Genomic DNA, 20,652 nt, shown 5'->3' with positions numbered 1-20,652 from the left:
AATTCTGGAAATAGGGCAGTAAAAGGTGTAGTGTAGGTTGGCATCTGGGTTGTGGATCTTGCAAAGGAACTTTGTCGTGAAACCACGTGAGCATCTTCAGGATTTTAGGACAGTCTCAGGCTTTGGACTTGTCTCAGATATATCCGTTTTGCAGATTGCTCCTACCTTGTCCCTCTCTGGGGAAACTCTAGCTTTCTCATTCACTGTTCCAGTTGTTACAGGCTTACAGTTGATTAAGGTGTGTATGATTTGACCAGTTGTAATTGTGCATGTAACACTCAGGATTGCATCATGATTGGATCTGATTCAAGTTAATTTATAACATTAAAATGTGGATATATGGGACAGTCTTCTGATTTTGCATTGTGACTTTACAAAAAAAAATTTACATGTCTGATTTTTTTCCCAATGAGTAGGAGAAATATGGATTGCCGTGGACTTACCTGAGAAAAAATATTTTAATAGTTTGAATTTTAGTTTTGAATTGCCTTTTTATTTCTTTTCACTTTCAAACCGTCATACTTTGTTCTCATGTCCTTAGGATGTGTCATTTCTCTTAATAATGTATATATATACATATTTAGAATTGTGTATGTGTGCTTGCCTGCATGCACATACACACTTTGATAACTACCAAATAGATATAAGGAAAAACTTGCAGATATACTAAGATAGTTTTCCATTGATAAGATATTTTTTTAAAAAATGGCGTGTAACAGAAATTTATCTTATGAATATATGACAAAAAAGTAAACCGTGGGTGGGTTTGTTTGCCCATTTTATGGTGTCTTTGGTATATGATTTATATTTTTCTGTAAAAGGATGTTTTGTCAAGATAGACCTCCTGAGTTTAATCTGATTAATACTGGCTGTATGATGGTTTGTTCTTCATGAACAGATACATTCACATTGTTTATGGAAGGTCTTAAACCAACAAGCAATCAGATATATAGCAAAATCAAGATTTATATATAGATTGGTCACTTCAAATTTTATATGAATTTATTAGGTATTTTTCCTTATATTCTAGAGAAAACTCGCCTTAATTCTTTTTTCTCTGTTGGATGTAGTAAAGTGATGATGGAAGTTTTCTTTTAGTGATTTTTCCCAGCAGAATATTAATCTTATTTTGTGCTGGATAATTTTTCCTTATGGCCAATTTCCAAATTAATTTTTTCCTAAATAGTAGACAAACTTAACAGTGCCTAGTTAAGAAAAAACCTATCATGTATATTTAGATTTACTAAAAATATGTTTGTTATCCTGATCATGGAAGTAGTTTTTGATTATAATGAGGATGCTATGGATGTATTCAGCCCTTTTCCATTTGGTTAAAATTGTCCCTTCATAATCCAAAAGGGAAAGCATGGAATTACTCTAATATGTCTCCCTAATAAGAAAATTTAAATTGGTTTAGGATTTTTCCCTTAAAAATCAAATTTTCTTAAAATATTACTTGTCCCTTCAGCATTTTTCTGTTCCCATTGTAGCAGACATTAGTGTTGGCCATTGTAGAACTCTTGTGGGGAGTTAAAAGATCGGATCTGAATTCATATTCTAATGTTGCCACTTAGTCTTGTGACCTTGGGTAAGTCACTTTATCACTAACCTTTATTTTTTTCAACTTTAAAATGGGGAAAAGAACACGTAGCTTGAGAATTTGTCAGGAACATGAATTGAGACAACGCATGTGAAGCTCAGGTACATTACTAGGTATTCAGTAAACTGTAGCTCCCTTTGAGCCTGTGGCAAGCTTTCCTTGTGAAGCTTGAATTTTTGGAAAGAGAGTAAGTTTAGAAAAAGTATTTTAATTTCTTTAGTTATCTGTAGGAAAGGAGATAGTAAGCATTGGCAGAGAACTTTCTTTTCTTTTTTTTTCTTTTTCCAGGATCTGTTGTGTCATCTGTAAGTCTTGCATTTTGACCACTGCAAAATTCTCACCTGGTTGGCTTTCGTAGATGTCAGACTCACACTGTTATTTCCATGGTATCAATTATTGCTAATGGTAGGCTGAAGGCAAAGAGGTAAACCCAATTCTGTTGGATTCTATTTACCTTAGTATCATCAGTTCTAATCATTTGTTTGAATTGAAGCTTCCTGCCTTATACTCATTATCATTAGCGTTTGATAATAGAGCTTGAAGTTAGATTTTATAGGTAAGACCCCAGCTTTTGTCTCTGGCTTTGTGAATATCATTTGTATTCGTGGAATTTAGGTCACATTAAAGCTAATAGTATTTATACCTCTATTTGTTGAGCAAAATGTGCTTCTTTTATGGTTGGTTTTAAATCATGGATTATATTTTTATCAAAAGTAATTGTGTTCTCACTAATATTGTCATAGATGTTCATTGATTATCATTGTTATTTTTGCCTAACATCTAGTTTCTTTAGGTTAACCCTGGAATGAACATACTGCATCTCAAGATCTAAAGTAAATATTTGGCTTGATGTTTACTTTCACCTGTTACTAAGAGTATAAGAATGAGGATTAACAACTATTAATTTCATAGCTACTTCTTTAATCATACAATGTGCTAGTGTTGGTATCCATTTTATTTTATTCAGTTATTGCAAAATTCACAGGAAAAGCTAATCCCAGTAACTTTAAAAGAGGATATATCTAAGAGCAAATTGGGGTAAATATAAATGTAAAGGAAATTACAGTTATATAATTGTACAGCTTTTCATATGTCAATTTTCAGGGCATAGATTTCGTTTAATTCATAGCAGTGAACTAATCTTACTGTGAGAAAGTCATAAAAAAATCAGTCACAGTTTTGTGTCTAACTGGAGTCTGTGTCAACAAATGTATCCAGACTCTATTTGAGTTTGAAAATATTAAATAGTTTTTGTGTTCAATATTATAAAATGGTATAGCATATCTGCAAAAGGCATATACCTATTATATATGCATATTTGTATAAATACAAGGATGGGAGAATATAGATTAACTCTGAGAAAATAATGTAAACACAATATTTTAAGTAAGTTATTTGTAAAACAAATGTGTTGACACGGCAATTTTGTTACATCATTATAAATTAGGAATTTCAAATTTTTTTACCTGCTAAATTTATACTGGGATTTTATATAATACTTCATTAGAAATATAATTTCTGTTTCATTAGCATGGTGGGAAAAATCTAGATTTTCAGCCAGATGTATCTGCATTTGAATTTATCAATTCTTTATGTGACCTTGGAAAATTTTTGTAAACTCTCTGAACCTCAGTTACTTCATTTATAGAATAGGGCTTAGAAATGATGCCTGTAAGTCTGGCACAGAGAGAGTGAGCTGTTTTGGTGTTTATTAGCATTTTCTTTTTCTGTAGTTCCTATCGTAATTAGTTTGTAAGCATCATTGCAGTATTCAGTTAGCATCTCAACAACTGTGGTACGGAGTTCTTAATACTTGTATCATGTACATACTTGGCCTTTTCGAATACTAGTTAAAAAAAAATACTTGTGCCAATCTTGCAGAAGCTTGCTTTTGTTGAAGAAAATGAGGGTGGGAGCAAAAAAACTCTCTCCTTTCTTTCTCTTCACTGAGAATCAGTCACTGAGCAGCATAATTCTAAAATCTTATGTGGCTTTTGGGTACTTTATGAACCTTTTTATGGTAACCCAGAAGCAAGACACTGATTGCATTAATACTTTTCCATCAAGGCACTATTCTGTTAACCTCTCCTCTTCTTCCTAACCCATGGAGGCTTTTGTAAGGGACTTTGTTAATCCAACAGAGGTTGCGTGGATGCCAATTCATAGTTATGTAGGTTATTGATAAGTCTAAGAGCCTTTCTCTCTTTAAAACAAAGAAAAAGGAAAAACCAAAATAGCAACAACAAAACCCAAACTCCTACCAAATCAAAAAATTCCAAAAAAACTTTATTTTCTGAAAAAGTCCGTGCTTTATAATGCAGAATATAAATTTCGCACACTGATTTTTATTTTTAATAGTTTTAAACTTTTTTATAGCTTTTATAAAAAGGATTCACTTTTGGTGTGTAGATCTGATTTTAAAACTACAGAAAGTATAATAACGGGAAGGCTGCCACCAAGGACATCTTTTTAGTCATCTTCATTTATGTTTACAGAAAAACGTAGGGATAGATACTAGTTACATAAAGGGATTATGGACATGTGATTTTTTTTTTTTAACTCAACCATATTATAGATATCTTCCTATGCCTATAAATATAAATATTCATCATAATTTTTAGTAGATTCCTAGCCTTATTGTACCATAATTTCTTAATGAGTTCTCGGTTTGTGGATGTTGAGGTTGTTGCCAGTTCTTTTGTGAAGAATGGTGCTGCAACATGAACGTTCTTGTTTGCACTTACATTATTTCCTAAAGGTGAATTCTTGAAAGTGGCATTTGTGGTGAAAGAGGTATAATTTTGCACAGTTTAAAAAGGTTGGCAAACCTTTTCTGTATTTCTGTGCCCAGATAGTAAATATTTTAGGGTGCCATATGGTTTCTTTAGCAACTGTTCAACTTTGTCTTTGTAGTTGCAAACAGGCGCAGATTATATATGTAAAGGAAAAGACATGGCTATATTTTAATAAAACTTTATTTAGAAAAGTAGGTAGCAGGCAGCAGTTGGCTCACAGGGCCAAATGTAATTGCCTATTTCCAGCTTGAAACAAAGAAGAAACTATAGTTAGGGATGAAAATTAATCCCCAGTTTGCTATAAGCTGATTTTAGAAATGTATTCACATTTCAGGGCAGTGTAATGGGCTGATTTCTTTCTTTCCAGGTAGATTACAATTAATACCTTTTTTAAAGGGCTTATTAAAGGTTTTTTTATACCCACTCCTACTCTGAAGCTTAGTAAATTTTAAACTAAGAGACCATATGTATGTTAGTTTATATAAATTATCATTCTGTAGTTTAGATTTCAGCATATATTGACAATTTGTGAAGCACAGAATGACCTCTTAAACTTATATTGTAGAGAAGATCTTGTACATTTTCTCATCTCTAGAAGATTGGCTTGAATGGAGTCAGGTTCTACAGGTGTCTTGAAGTAAGCTGGAAGAGAAGTTTAGCAAGAGAAGTATCATTTCAGCAGATATATGCCACAAATAAACAGGGTGGCATTGATTTAGTTACTGAAACTTTACAGGCTAAATTTTTCTCAGAAGAATGTTCTGTGCATAAATAGTAATCTCCTTGCTTCACGAATTTTTGTAATATAGGAATTATTGGCCCCTAACTGCCTTAAGGGTATTTGTTGAGGATCAGGTGGAATAATGATATAGTTAAAATCACTCTTTTTGTAACATTGGGTCACTGGTGGCACTATGAATTTTAAGAGATTTATTTATTATTTATTTCACATGTACTTGACTGCTGTGTGTAAAGCAGCTTGGTAGGCACTATGGGGAAATACAAAGAAAAGTGAGTGAGTTCTTTCTCTGAAGGAGAGAAAAACACATATTTAAAGTCCTGGGTTCTGTAGTGCTGAGAGCCCTCAGGATAGCAGAACACTGGGGAGGAGATCCCTTCTGCCTGGGTTATCAGAAAAATTTGTGGAAGAAGTGGCATCAGGAAATAGGGAGATTTTCAAATGTATAGTACAGGGTAGGGTATTCTAAAAAGAGCAGCAGGAGAATTATGTCAAACTAGGAAAGCCCAAATCAGTAAGCAAGAGACACCAAATAGTTTAGACTCTCTATTAGTATTTGTCATGAAGAGAAGATGAAGCCTGAGAGGCAGAGTAGAACTAGGTTGTAGAGGGCCTGGAAGGAACTTTAATTGCTAGTTTGTAGGGGATCTCTAAACATCATCTGGGAGAATATGTTCGACAGTTGGGGGAGTTGGGGCAGGTATATGATACTTGTCGGCGAGTGTGGAATGATAAAGTTGGGATTATCACTTAGGAGTCATGGCAAATTTCTGAGTATGCTCTCATTAGAAATGATTTGGAAGATATGTCAGGGGGACTGCTGAGGGGACTGAGAGGGAAGAAAGGACAGGCTTTCAGAAGTTACGGGATTTGGAAAATAAGGAGAAGGCTTTTAGTCAATGATAACATTGCAAAATATAGCAAAGTCGGGGGAGAGCTGTAGTAAAAATCAGGTACTAATGAACCTAATTGCATTGCTTGTTTAGCTCAGGGTGTTAACTGGAAATTTCTATTGAGAGTTTGAAAGTACAGTAACAAAATTCACATGAGAGGTAAAGAATAGGAATTTGGGACTAGTCTCGTGTAGGTGGCAGATGAAACCAGGGAAGAACGTCACATCACTAGAAGGAAAGCATGTAGAGAGAAAATGGTATTTTATAGCATTTCTTATCATTTAAGTCAGTGACATCAGTAAATCTATGTGAGGCTATTAACACCAAAAACATATAAAAAGAAACATGCATTTTATTATTTATAAAGCATTCTGTTGTCTACTAAGCTTCTTTTAGCTTCTGAAGCCACTAGATTTTAGGAGTAAAATATGTTCAGTTTGGAATAAAAATACCTTATTTTATAAGATCCCCAAGGAAAATGTAAGAAACTCCCTTTTACTTCACCATCTCACCATCACCACATCCTGAGACCCTCGGTAACAAAACGATGCCATTGGTGGGAGAGATATATATTCACTTTTTACCTGTCTGATACAGAATTCTGCAGCTTTTCATCTCCCCTAGATCTCACCCTAGTTGAGATAAGTGCACTTAGGATGGTTTGGGGGAAGTTAGGAGGATGGAGTGAATCTCATAGAAATCAACTTTGTACACTTTTGTGCATTTTCTCTTTTTCATCTGGGGTCCTCAGCAGGCTTGGAGGGGGAATTGTGCAGGACACAGTGTGACTTATGTTTGAGTTGGGAAAGTTTTACTATGTGGAACAGCAGGACCGAATCTGCCTTCCTGTTTCCTTTCTTCTCTTAACATCACCTGTGTTCAAACTTTGCATGCGAAGAAAACCATGTAGCTTCCTTATCTTTAGCATGCTGTATCATGTGCTTCAGTAGTGTGGCAAAGGCTCCTGTGGCTCTGCTGTTTACAGTGGTTGGAATTCCTCTGGTCTTTTGATACAATTCGTGGCCTTCCTTCAGGCTCACTCTTTGTGTCAAATGGGGCAAGGGGCTGGTCCAGAAGAACTTGCATCTCTAGCCAAACACACTGTGCATTAAATTTAGTATTACATGCTCATCCTATTTTATCTTTTAAACCATGTATGGATACTTGAACTTTTTTAAAAAAGCCATAGTAGGTTTAATGTGGGTGGTTCCATGGGTAACTTCAGATGTTGAGTTTTTTGGGGGGTAATATTTGTTTTCTCAATGTCTGGCCCATAACACATTCTTCTACCAGATTTTGTTCTCAAACTCTTTTCTGCTTTCTCAGATTTTTTTTTTCAATCACTTTTTTCTCTTTAGTATGTTTAAATCTAGGAAGATTGTGCCTTTGATGATATAAGGTCAAGTTAATGTACCTCTTTTCTTCCAAAGTGAGCTCCTTTCTAAAAAAAAAAAAAAAAGCCACACCCTCAAAAATATTTCAATGACTTTGTGATCATTACTTGACGGTAGCCTCTTTCTGCCCATTAGAGGTAGTTAAATTCATCCTCATTCTTTTTTTGTGGTGGAAAAATCAAAGAGAAGCTGAGTGGAGGAGTTAAAGGTGACTTGGATCATTTCAAAGTACTTTTAGTTTAAATTTTTAAGTTAACATCTGTCCCCATATTCCTTGTAATGTTTGTGGCATATTGTGCCATTGGCCACACCGCTGCTCCTTAAGTGGCTTGTTCACTTTGGCTTTCTCCCTGAAGGGTCTCCTTCTCTGATATTCCCTCTCCTCCTCACAGTGAGATTTTGGGAGATTTGGATCTTATGCCCTGGTGTATGCTTCTTCCTTCTTCCCTTGGTTTTGTTAGGTGTATCTCTTCTAAAACTCAGTTATCATCTAGAGATCTTTTGCCTCACCATTTTGCTTTGGATTTTCTAGTTTGTTTAGGCTAGTGATTCTCAGAAACACCTGATTACTATTAACAAATGACTGGGCTCCACATCTAGCCATTCTGTCACAATAGATCTCAGGTGGGGCCTGCAAACTCCATTTCGAACATGTTCCCAGGTGATGCTGATACTTTGTGTTCCTTGGCTGAGGAGTATAGCTTGAACCACTGACCTGGACTATTGTTTTTGTCTATCGATTTACTGTTTTTTGTTTTGTTTTCTAAAGGGTAAGGTTTCTCCAGATTTTATTCACCCATGTTCTCTAGACGCTCCTTATTTTCAATTCATAGGTCAAGCCACTAACATGAAGGAGAACTCAGCAAATTACCTTATGTTTTAATTGTGAAGGGTGTGGCTGGGGCAGGAGTGGCAGAGAATGAGATAGGATATCTCTCACGACCTCCTCCAGTGAACACTTTAATGGTCTGTCTTTCAGAGCCTAGGTACATCTTTACAGTGTTTCTCAACAACGTTCTAGGAAGCTTTCTAAAAGTTGATTGAGCTGGCCCCTAATTGAGACTAATTGAATAGGTATATTTTTTAGTTTCCCTAATTGCTTGTAATATTCCTTTGACAATTGAGGCTTGCTCCTTCCCCCCAAATTTCCTTCCCTCACCATCTCAAACTTCTCAGTTCCAAATGAGAGTGGTGTGCTGTGTGTGTGTGGGGGGGGGGCGGCGGCGGTGGTATCTGGGAAAGTGTTATTTACCTATACTGAGCACCAACTGCATGCTTAGACGTGTCATCTCCTTCAACCTTGCCAACCTTACATAGTAAATATAATTATTCCCACTTTACAGATGCAGGAAACAAGGCTTTGTATTGGTAATTAACTGACTAACTTTATAAGGCACTGCTGCTGGAATTTAAACAGGTCTGACTCCAAAGCTGGTGATCTTTAATAGTACCTCCTTTAGGATAGTTGGCACTGTGCCTGTATAAGCATACTTGAAATTTTACTTAATGTCAGTTGTCAGATTAGGCAACATATATACTAATAAACAAAAACCTAGAGTGTTTATTTTCCAAAATACTGAATTATAAGAATGGTTGCAAACCAATGAAAATTATGTACTTTTTTTCCTTACTATAAAGTCCATCCATGGCACAGGTACAAATAACTTTATTCTCATTTTCTTCAGTGCTAATACCCATGTAAAACAAGATTTGGAGAAATAAATGAACTGTTGAATGGTGAGAAGCTTTTCTAGTAAAAAATATTAGCCTGGTAGTTGAAAGAACTTGTACTAATTTTGCTTCTGTCCCATTTATCAGATATGGAGGAAAACCATAGTAATAGTTCTGTTTTCTTGTTTAAAAATAAAAAAGATTGCAATGGAAATCACACCCTCACTTATTTGTCTGATATAGGAATTAATAAAATGTGTAAAGCCCTTTGAGAGCTCTGGAAAGAAGATTCTATATAATTTTAGCATTATGCATGGTCCATTAGGTTCTTCAGAGTGTCACCAGGGAAGAGAGATCTCTACCTTTTATCCCACCTTTCACAGTATAAAAACAAGGTATTTTTGTTGTTATTTGTGGCTGTGAAAATTTGTAATTGTACCTGCAGAGGTTGCTCCCATCAAGGAGCCAAGGGCCCTGTTCTTTGGCAGCTCACCCACAAGGATCTGCTTCCAAGGCAGAAAGAGAGTGAACCTCAATTAAACAGTTCGTGGCTCCTGTGAGGACATTGTTCCCTCCTCCCCCAATCATCTTTTGTGTCAACCTGTTGAGGAGCAGAATCATGTACTTGACCCTTTTCCTTTATCTTTTCCCTGATCCTGTAGTTCATTGTTGTGAGATGACTCCAGAGGGGCCTGTCTGCTGTCCTACTCAGTTTTCTCCTATAACATATCTCTCATCGTTATTGTGTTTCTGTTGATACAGCCAGCCCTGCCTCATCTAAGGCCTCTGTAAGAATGAGCATCATTCTGGCCATTAAGTGTTGGAAAATAGATAAATACTGTTTTGACTCACTGGTAGCAGTGATCATTAAATTGTGTTTTTATTCTCTAGTTTTAGGTTCTAAATAGTTGATCCTTCTGAGTCTTAGCCTGGGGTTTCATGGTTGAGAAAGTTTAGGCTTGGAATGTTGTCTTTTAGTTAAATCATAGCCTGAAAAATTAGGAATATAGGTTAACTGCACCTCGGGCAACTCAGCGCATCTTGTTTTTCAGTTTTTGTGTTTATATTGCAGCAGTGTTTATTTAGCATACATTCTCATCTTTACAGTGTTGGGCAACTAATTTATTTCGTTCTCTGCTCTGTGTCACATAGGCTTCTGGCTAGCTTATTGTCAAACCCATTTCACTTAATGGTCTTCCTGAATTCTTTGTGTTATCTGAGTAATTTTTCCTTTTGCTATTTGGCATTGTTTAACCGCTGAAATTAGGCTTGAAGTTCTGCTTTTCTTTAGCTTGGAATGTGACAGAGGTTGAACCCAGCCATATCCCTGAGTCCTCTGATGGGACTCCTGGGGTTTTTTCTCACCCTCAATCTGTTTTTGAAAACCAGTTTTGTCTATGCATACTTTTTCGAGTTCTTCTTGGGTTCAGATAGTTTCCCTCATCTCTTCACTACTAGACTGAAGCCACCAAAACACATGCACTTCAGAACTGATCTGGGCTTGTGGCCAGCCTAACCAAAGAGGCTTGAGCGGACATGGAAATCAGTTTGTTTATTTAGGCTGTGACTTTTATAGTGCCTATCAGGCAAGTGCCTACCTGAATGTTTAATGTTTAAAAATAAAATAAAATTTCAAATGAACCCTAGTTCTATATGAAACTTCCCAGGTTCTCTAAGCCCTTGTCTTGGTAACAAATTTATTTTCCCAAGTTATCATGTCTGCTCCTTTCTCTCTTCCTTTGTCCCCTTCATTACACCCACCTTGTTACCCCCATTCTGCTTCAAATATTTTGAGCAGGTGCTTCTATTTACAATATGGGGCTTTTTCTGTCTTCTTTTCAGAAATCTGGTCCCTAACACTCTTTATGTGTGATCTCAGTAAACAAAGAGCACGTGTGTGTGTGTGTGTGTGTGTGTGTGTGTGTGTGTGTAGGAAGCTTGCCATATTTCCTCCCTGCCCCATAGAAAATGTGTTTTCTGGAAGCCCTTTTGACACTGAAGTGAATGCCCACTGGCCCTCCCTTGCTGAATTCTCCTGAGAGGAGAGAGACAGAGAGAGAGGCCTTTATGCTTGTTGTCATATCTTTTGTTTCTGCTGATTATACACAAAGTAAGTTGTAAATAGCTCTCTCACACACCATGATTCCTTTGAGGTATGTACAGGAGAGTAGATATGTACTCAGCTTCTGCTTACCCTGGGGATTCTGAAGGGTCCCTTTCAAGGCCTCTTATTTCCTGTTACAGTACCAGCAGAATGAAATTTAGATGAGTACTAGACAATTACCATCCCATAATGAAACCTGTGGCAGAATGTTTAGAAACATTAGCTGATCAGTTTAGTATTTTTCTTTCTTTTAAACTTAAATGTTTTTGTTAACTTTAAAAACAAAATATACAATGGCAAAAAGAAAAATTCCTTTAGTTTGCTTTTCAGAGATAAAAATCACTGTGGATATTTTGCAAAAATCATTGTGGAACTTAGTTTTAAAGCATGGCATTGAAACAGACACTGAACCCTAGCATGAAGGAAAGCAAATAAATTGGAATTCCTGAAATCAATTTAAATTTTATATTCCAGTTAAAATAATTGTTGGGTGTATGCCATATTTTATTATCGTAATTTAAAATGGTGTAATAATCAGGAGTTAGACAATTTATGTCTGCTGTTTCTGTCATTTTTTGGATCACTTTATAGCTGCATGGTTAACAACTGAGGCTTCTAAATCAAAGGGCCTAATTGTCTAGGTGTGCCAAATTATAACTAATTAGGTTATCTACCTTTATATCCTTTCTGTTTTCCTTGGTACATTTTGATAAATAAGGAAACAGATATCACTTGTTTTTCTCTCAAAAAATTTCCCTATCTGAGAATTAATGACATTGTTGGACGGTGAACCGATCAGTGAAACTATGTAGTTTTGGTTTTAGCCTCAATTTCCTCATCTTTAAAATATGGGAGTTCATTTTTATGGATCCTTGTGGATTTTTTTTTTTTTTTCTGCTCAGAAATTCTAGGATTCTAACTAACTATGAGAGTGCTACCCAATTCCCTACTAGTTCCTTTTTGTGATTTGGGTTGTTTAAACAATCTAGTAGGCTGACACAGTTTCTTTCCAACTTATTCACAGAACTTTTTGTTTTCTCTCAGAAACTGTCTTTGTAAGTATCTTGAGGTTGTAATTGAGTATAATTGTACTTGTTTAACTTTCCCCTTTCCTGTTGAGAGTGTTTATAAAATGCATTCTGTGAGGGTAAAAAGGAAGTAGAAAGTTAGTATTTGTGACACGGTCAAATAATATTGAGGTAAGTGGGAGTTTGTTTTGTGTGTACATGAAATAAAGTATTGTTTACATTTAATTTGCAATGTATACATTATGGTTCATGGAATCTGCTTTATTCAGTTAAGTAGTCACATTTATTGAGGTTTTATAAGAAGCTCTTTTGGGGGCTTTCGTTTTGATATGGAATATTCGAAGATGAAATTTTTCCAGTTCTTCTATTACACCCTAGGGAGAATTACTGTTGCATGACTCATTAGTGCCCCTCCGTATGTCAACTGAGGGGTGGAATCAGCATTATTTTGCGTGTGACACGATACAAATGCACAGTGTCTACTCTTCTCCATACCCCATTTCTTTCTCACTCCTCAGGTTAGAGGATAAATTCTCTTTTATATTGCTTGTGTTGTCCTAGAGCAAAGAGCTCTAAAGATCTCTACTGTAGATCTTAGTTTCTGGTAACACTTTCTCTGTTTCCTTTAATTGTCTTCTTTGTAATTTCTTTCATATGAAACATCAACAAATGCCCCTCTACTAGATGCCTCTAAGTGCAACTATGACATGTTTTTCATTAACTTCTTTGAAATACATTCTCAGTCTTTCTTTTCTTTCTCATTTTTTAAGTTTGGGCTTCGCAACTTTCTAGAATGTGAGTTATTTACCTACTCTTAAAGGCTCGGTTTTTTCATTTGTAAAATGCAGATGCTCTTATCTCATGAAGATTGTTGAAAGGGGAAAAACGGGTTATTTCTATATGCAAAGTGCCCATGTGGTGACCGGCTCCTTGCAAGTGCTCAGTAAATGTGACCTCCCTTTCCTTTCTCTCTTGGGCTTCACTGGTGAAATTTGTGGGTTATTTTCAGGGACAGAAGCTATTCTATTTCACTTTATGGACATAGGCAGGAAGAATGAAAAACTTGAAAAGCATGGAAGGGTTGAACCTAAAAATATTTGAAGGGTTGAATGAGTGTTTTTTAAAAAAAATTAGTGATATTTACTAGTGAACTTGCAAAGTGAAGCTTATTGAAACTTGTTTAACTTTGGAGAAGTGAACTGATTTGTGGCTCAAAGAACGAGGGGAGTATCTTCTAAGGCAGCACGCTTGGCTGAAAACTGATCTCTGAACAAAGAAAATTGATTGGCACAGATGATCCTAATTGGAGTAAAAAAAAATAAAATAAAACAAAACAAAAGACCAAAGGAGGGTTTTGATAGGGAAAGAACACAGGCAACGTGAAGCTGATTGATGGATTGAGATTCCTATACATATAGATAGACACGTGATTAATGAAGGTATTATGTGTTTGGAAATATTGAGTAGTGATTCAGAGAAATTTTAAAAAAGGTTAAAACAGGTTTAGATCAAATCTAAATCCTTTTTCCTTATCTTAAAAAAAAAAAAAAAAACGAAGTCTTAGTGGCTTTCAGTGTAGAATTCTGGATACAGGAAAACGTTAAGTTATAGCTGTTTTATCGTTATCATTTTAATTATTAGAACAAACATAAAATAAACATCTTAAATGTAATTTAAAGATAGTAAGTAAATAAATATTAAATGTTGATAAGTAAAATTTGTCTCTGCTAGCCCAGGAAAAATAAACTTGAATAGGTATTTTAAGAGTGCAGAGGAACTTTAGGAATTATAGAATGCAATTTTCTTAATTCCCACATAAGAAAATTACAAGAAAAAAAAAGTCACCAAGAAGAAGCTCTTCTCTTTCTTTTCCCCTTCCCTCATTTCCTTCCTCCATCCCTTCCTTTTTACCTCCTTCTCTCCTCCTTTATTCTGCAGATATTTAAGTGCCTTCCTTCTGTGTGCTACATGCTATGAATACAAGGGGGAATAAAATTTATATGGATCTTTTTTTTGGGAATTTACCTTCTCGGTAGTTAATTGACTTGAATATTTGATATTTATAATATATTCGACCGCGTCGAAAGCCTGTAAAGCCACGATGGCCTGTTTCAGAACTGCGGTTGATATGTCCCTGCTTCTGCCTGGGACAAGTGTGTTTGTGTGCAGTTCTCAGCAGCCTCCACACCCAGCATCTATCTAACTCGGCCGTATTCCCCCAGGTTCCAGTGGCATGTGCTGGCAGAGTGCTGGGTGCAGACTTTTGCCCAAACCTGGAGGAGCCAGACCCGAGGCTGGAAGTCCAGGTTGGAGTCTTATTGTTTTATCAGTTGGGGGTGGTGTGACAGACACAGTGGTTCCTAAAGGCCATATAGATAGATCAGTGCCCATCAGGAGATAGACAACTGTTAAGACAAGTGTAAAAGAGGAACCAATGTAGCATGTGTTCAGCAAAAAGACCTTTTGAGAATAAGTTGTCTGTAACTGAGATCATTCATTTATTCATTTGAGAAATCGTATATACTGTAGTGGGTAAGAGCAGTGTTTCTGAAGGCTGGCTGCCCAGGTCGACACAAGCTTCTGTGAGACCTTTGGCAAGTCATTCTACCTAACTGAGCTTTAGCTTTCTCATCTGTAAAATGGAGATCTACCTCACAAGGTGATTATGAGAATTAAATGTTCTAATGAATATATAGCAGTTAGCACAGGGCCCGGCACTCTGGAAATACTAGCTCTCATCTTTTTAAATCATTGTAATCATGTGAGAATGGAAGCCATTCAGCTATGCACTGTATTAGAAAAATAGGACTTAATGATAAGTATCTTCCTTCTTTGTTGATTGGGAGATATGTCCTCTGGTGGAATATTAAGTTTCTTTTTTTGTGAAAGTATTGACTTGGAATTCAGTTCGTTTTGTTTGATCTTGAGGCATTCAAAGCAATTTGGTATATTGCAAATTAAAAATATAAATATGACATCTTGGACAAAGGGATGTCCCCACTTCCATGTACCTTTTAATATTTAAGAAATGTGTGTACCAGTGATGCAAAGATACAGGCTGAAGCTTCAACATGGATGTCATCCCCTAGTAAGAGCAAACTCAGAGTATTTTTTAGGACCTCCATGTGGCATCATTTTCTAAAATTTTCAGACTTATGGGTTGAACATAGTGAGCTCCATTTAAAAACATTTTTACCAATTTAGACGCCCCACATGAGAAAAGAGAATAGTTTTAAAAATTGACTTCTTTACAGTGGGAGTGAAGGTGGAAGTGGTGGCAGGAGGAGGTTTGTTTTTATGGTACTGAAGTATACACCAGCTCTTGCACACCTGCTCTTGGACTAGGGAAGACCACCTGAGCTCTTCAGTGCCACAAGCTGGTACTGTCTGGGTGGCGTATGGCTGTGATAGAACAGAAAAGCAGGTGTGACACATATGAGACATGATCATGTATAGCCTGGTTTTAGAAAGCTAACAGCTTGTGTGTGACACATAAATGCACAGTGATGGAAGACTTTTTGTGGAGAGTAGTCTGATCCTTGACCTCTTTGGGTAGGACAAGTGTTGGTCTTCAAACATATCACCTGGAATGGTCTGTCATGGGTGGCTGTTGGATAATTTGTTTTTGAACTTTGAGTTATGGTGCAAAGAGCAATGGGTTTTGCAGATGTGAGTGCATGAGATAAAACTGAAAGAGACCAATGGAGCACATTATTATGACATACCAAGGGGAAAATGTGTATTTACAAGTTTAAGTGAAATTCTGGTTGTAGGTAGTTAAATAGATCGTGGAGTTGACAGTTCATTGTGGGCCTTGCAAAGAAGGCCACGCTCTTGGACAAAGAAATGAAAGTGCTCATTTTATTGGATTTCTCCTCCTGCAACACCGTTTTGGCAGACCGCGTGGAACAGTTAAATCTGTCAAAAGATAGTCAACTGTGGTGAATTGGTGTTATTAACTGGGACCCACTTGAACCATTTTTTTCTCTTTTGTTTCTTCCTTCCTAAATATGGCTTCCATACATTTTAATAATATCTAGTACATATCCATGTTATGTCAATCCTAATAAACTTGACACTTGATCAGCTAACAATTCGTGGAATAGTTTTTAGCTTGCCAGTTCTTTCATTCTTGCTGTGGAATATATTAAGGTCCCCCCCCCCCAACTCCACCCCCCTTACAGAATGAGCCATTTCTTATTGTTTAGTACAACTCTTCCAGGGAACTTACTATAGGACTTTCCAGAGTCACAGGGTCATTTACTTTTTCCGCTTGGATCTCAGGCTTTTCCCCAGGGCCAGGCGTTAAAACCACCAGAGGATTTGCTGTTTGGCCTTTCGATTCTGAGAATCACCTCTTTGGCATCATTCAGACACACAACACTCATATCTGGTCTTTTATATTTAGTTCGTATGAGTTTTCATGACTGGTGGAGCACCTTCCTGTCCTTACCTGCTTTCTTTTAACCCTTTTCTTTTATCTCTTAAATTTCAGATAGCTAAGCAGCATTATTTTTTAATAATCCCAGGGTCCCTGACATTCTTTTATGAATATATCTTTGGTTTTGAATGACTGTAATCCTTGAAGTCTGTACTTGACTTGACTTTTGCAAGGGTGTCTGTTCTCTTTTTGTGTTCATATGTTTGATATAGAAAAGTAGCTAGAAATCGAGACTTTGATTCAAAGTCTAACTGTCCATCTTCCTCAGTGGTTTTTCAAGTAGGTATGAAACTGTGTACTTTTAGCTGGGTAGGTTAATTGGTGTATGGTAGCAAAAAAAGTGTGTTCTTATATAATTATTTTATAGAAAATGGTTATTTTAGTTTAGACTTCCTTAATTGCTGTTAAATATTTTACTTTTAATCAGAGAAAAGTTACTTTTTTAGCCTAACTGTGCCTCATCATATATTAAGTTGTTACTGTTACCCCCACACATTTCCTTACTTGGTTGAGAATTCAAGATGTGGGGTTTGACTTGATATTTTTCACCACCTAAGTGCCTAGAAAATTAGAGTAAATAATGAACCAATATTTTAGTACCAGATTAGACACAATTTACTATGATGTTTCATAAACCACAGACTCCTTTCTTCTGTGAATGCGTGAAGGATCACTTTTTTTTTCCAGACATACCGGGGTGCAAGTGTAAATTTCCATAAAATTTAAATGAGGTGCTTCCTATAATTAATGAACAATTGTGGCTGCTCTCTAGTCTGCATTGTAATTAACCGTGATCAGGCTTGTTTAGTGATGACACTGTTCCTGTAATAATTTGACAAGCTACTGTGAATTTGCCAGGTTATTAAACAACCTGCAGCATTCACTTACGGAATCACAGGGACAAGCTCGGCGGCTGCTGCTAGTTAGTTAAATGTAGCATAAGGGTGAACCAAAAGCTGCCCATTGAAGTCTATCGATCACCATGAACAGATTTAAATTCCTATGATTTTGGAGAAGTTAATTAATTTGTGTGGGATGTCTTGAAAACTTTTTATTGCATGATAAACCTCCTGGGGCAAGCTGTCATTTTCATGAATTCATAATGAAACTAGCAAATTTTTTATTTTGTTATTACCGGTATGGACTAAACAGAACGAGGTTTCCCCTTCCCACCCTATTAAATAGGTATAATTATATTTTTTTTTAAAAAAAACAACTATTTCCTCCCCAAATTCATTCACAAAATCCTTTAAATATAAGTTCACTCTTTTTTTTTTTCTTTTTTGAGTGTGTGTTAGAAATAGCAGATGACCTTGTGCTAAACACAGTCATGCCACAGGTAAAGTGAATGATCTAAGAGGACTGGTAGCCTTAGGCCCATGGTCACTAGTGCACCCGCCTTCCCCATCCCCCCTTCAGGTTAAGAACCGTTCAAAACGTTACTGTCTAGTTACTGTGGTGTCTTTCATTCAGATTCTGTTTATTGACTAAACCACAAGGATTCCTGCCCAAAGTACCAGGCGGTCTATGCTTGACTGATTTTGATTTTCTAACATCAGCCCTGGGGTTTATTTGAAAAATGTACATACACTGCAGCTTTAACAAGTCAAGTGACTGCATGTTTTTGACCATGGAGTAGAGTATATCTGAAGATCATTAAATTCAGTGGGGGTAAGGAGGGGTGGAGAATAAGTGTAGTAGTCAGTGTGCCAGTGCAGAGAGTGTGTGTGTGTGTGTGTGTGTGTGTGTGTGCATGTGCATGTGTGTGCATGTGAGACACATGGTTTTTGTCTTTTCATCTTCTCCAAGAGCCAGAAAGTTTCCTGCAGTTCTCTTTCCAGCTATTGACAAATGATTGCCAGATGTGAGATCTTTGCAGTGCTCTTTCCCTCAGCAAACCTGCAGCGATGGGATATTTGATTCTCCCTTGCCCATTTCATCTCCTTTCCACATCTGCCAGGGACACACAAGCAATACATCCCTACATGAGAGTTTAAAGTTTATTCAGCTCCTTCTTCCCCCTTCGATAGAGTATTTGGAGACAACAGAATGAGGTCCATATGACTCTATCCCAACTTCACTGTATGAAATTAGTTGTTTATTTTACTTATCTACCTCTCAGTAATTGAACTATTTCATTTTAGTTTCAGTCCGTGGAAAATTTGATGCAACTCTGGGAGTGCTAAGAGTTTCCTATTGTTGTCTGCTTGCTGCAAGTATGCCATCAACACGACTTCTCTCTGATCCCTCAATTCTGATAAAAAAAAAAAAAAAAAAAAAAAAAACTAGACTGCTGGTTTCATAGGACTTCCTAAGAAAGTAATTTTAATAAACAACTGTCAAAATATTAAGTGTAGTTTGTCTGGTAAAATTCAGTAGTCATTTAAAATTAAGAAAGCCATCTGTGAGGGGGAAAATTCAACTTGTTTGGCTTGATTAGCTTATTTTGTATTTGTGTCCATTGTCAAAGCTGCAATGGATATGGTTCTAGTTTTATCCCAAATAGCTCATAAAAGAGAAAGTACACTGAGTTTTGGAGGCATCTGAAACTAGCCTGTATAGGCCACACACATAATCAGTACCATGCACAGAAGCCTTTTGCATCTGCTTGGAATCTGTATTGATACTGATTTTTTTCCTCATCTCAATTTAAAAATATTTTCTAAAATGCTCGTAGAGCTTATGTTCATACTATAGGGTGGGCTGACACAGGTGGCCTTTCAGTTTTTCTATTACACTTTTTGGCAAACGAAAAGGTCCCTTATTCCCTAAATAAGATCAGCGTTTTTATTTATTTTTTTTTTAGCATTTAAAAAATAATCCATAAAATGTCTGCCACATGTTCTCTAGTTGATGGAAATGTTTTCCAAATTAGAGCTATAGTATTGGATTCTCATTGTAAAAGTGCTAGTGTGTTTGCTATTTCTGAAACCCTCTTAGCTACTTGTGATTATGCAGATTTATTTTTTGTGTGTGAAATTCAAATGACAAATATAAAATACTATTGCTGAATTTCTATACTGCAGAGAAGAAGTTTTGTTGTTGTTAAGGAAAGAAGTAAATGGCCTTGCCCACATTAGAATCGAAAGAGGAAAAGTATAAAGTCTCTGTTTTTCAGCACGTTCCTGAAAAATTAAAACTAAACCTAACAAGAACAAAACCAAAAATCCAACAGCCCCTGAAAAGAATAAATCCTACTAAGCCTAAAAAAGAGGTAAACCAGACTCATCAAAATGTATATGTGAAATGTGTGCCACTTTTTGTATATCCAACTGTATTATACCTCAGTAAAGCTTAAAAAAGAGAAAGGGGTAAAACTGTTAGACAGCTGTTAGACAGCATTTTGGTAAACAGTTTCTTTTTGGAAGCGTCTATCGAATAGGATAGAGAAAAGTTGTAGATGAAGATATAGACAGTGATAAACTGTTCAGTTGTTCACTCTCAAAAACATGATGATGATCAAGATGAATGTGGTGAGTTTATCCGGCAACCCCAAAACAAAACAAAATTAACCAAAATCAGAAAGGACCCTGTGGCGAAGTTTATTTGTTTGTTTTTTGTCCTTTGACATTCCCCGAGGACTGATGCCATGCTAGGCACCTAGTGGATGCCAGTAGCTGGGAAGGTGGAGGCGAAGAGTTCTTTCATAAAACAACAAGGTTGGGAACTCCTGTGGCAGAAGCCAAGTTCCTCTGAGTTTAGATCACTTCACGTAATTTGCTCTCGTTAATGCATTTGCTGGTTTCTCATGCCTTCCTGATTTTTCCTCAACATGGTTACTCTGGGAGGCAGAGAGGTGCTAAGCGATGGAGGTGTCATCCGGCCCGCGTACCTAGGGAACGTCCTTCAGAGGACGACTTGTCACCAGCCGTCAAAGAAGAGAGTGGCTTTGTGGTCTCTGAACATCTGGCAGCAGTGCACAGGAAGCTGAGGGGGTGTCATTAATTGTGATGAAATAATTTAAACCATCAGGAATAAATGAGGCTG

The 20,652-nt window shown here is 36.5% G+C and overlaps 1 protein-coding gene and 1 long non-coding RNA gene across 36 annotated transcripts in view; both read left to right on the top strand.

The window, feature by feature from the left end:
- BNC2 (basonuclin 2) overlaps positions 1 to 20,652 on the top strand; it is a 396,217-nt gene that overhangs the window by 143,141 nt on the left and 232,424 nt on the right. For 23 of the 35 annotated variants that reach the window (XR_004956256.1, XM_036238861.1, XM_036238852.1 and 20 more), the window contains one exon: positions 14,447 to 14,530. The exons of the other annotated variants lie outside the window; for them this stretch is intronic. Coding sequence is in view for 20 of the 23 variants with exons in the window: in XM_036238861.1 (XP_036094754.1) it covers positions 14,447 to 14,530 (84 nt within the window). In the remaining 3 variants the exon portion in view is untranslated. The remainder of the gene's footprint in view (positions 1 to 14,446; positions 14,531 to 20,652) is intronic. 35 annotated transcript variants of the gene reach the window in all.
- On the top strand, positions 175 to 7,470 carry LOC118615017. The gene is made up of 2 exons (XR_004956261.1): positions 175 to 238; positions 1,889 to 7,470. It is a non-coding gene; the product is annotated as an uncharacterized LOC118615017 (long non-coding RNA).

This window comes from Rousettus aegyptiacus, unplaced genomic scaffold, assembly GCF_014176215.1.
Source record: "Rousettus aegyptiacus isolate mRouAeg1 unplaced genomic scaffold, mRouAeg1.p scaffold_m13_p_3, whole genome shotgun sequence".
Classification (NCBI taxonomy): Eukaryota; Metazoa; Chordata; class Mammalia; order Chiroptera; family Pteropodidae; genus Rousettus; species Rousettus aegyptiacus.
Note: the sequence above shows the minus strand (reverse complement) of the source record. Positions and strands in the feature narration are given on the sequence as shown.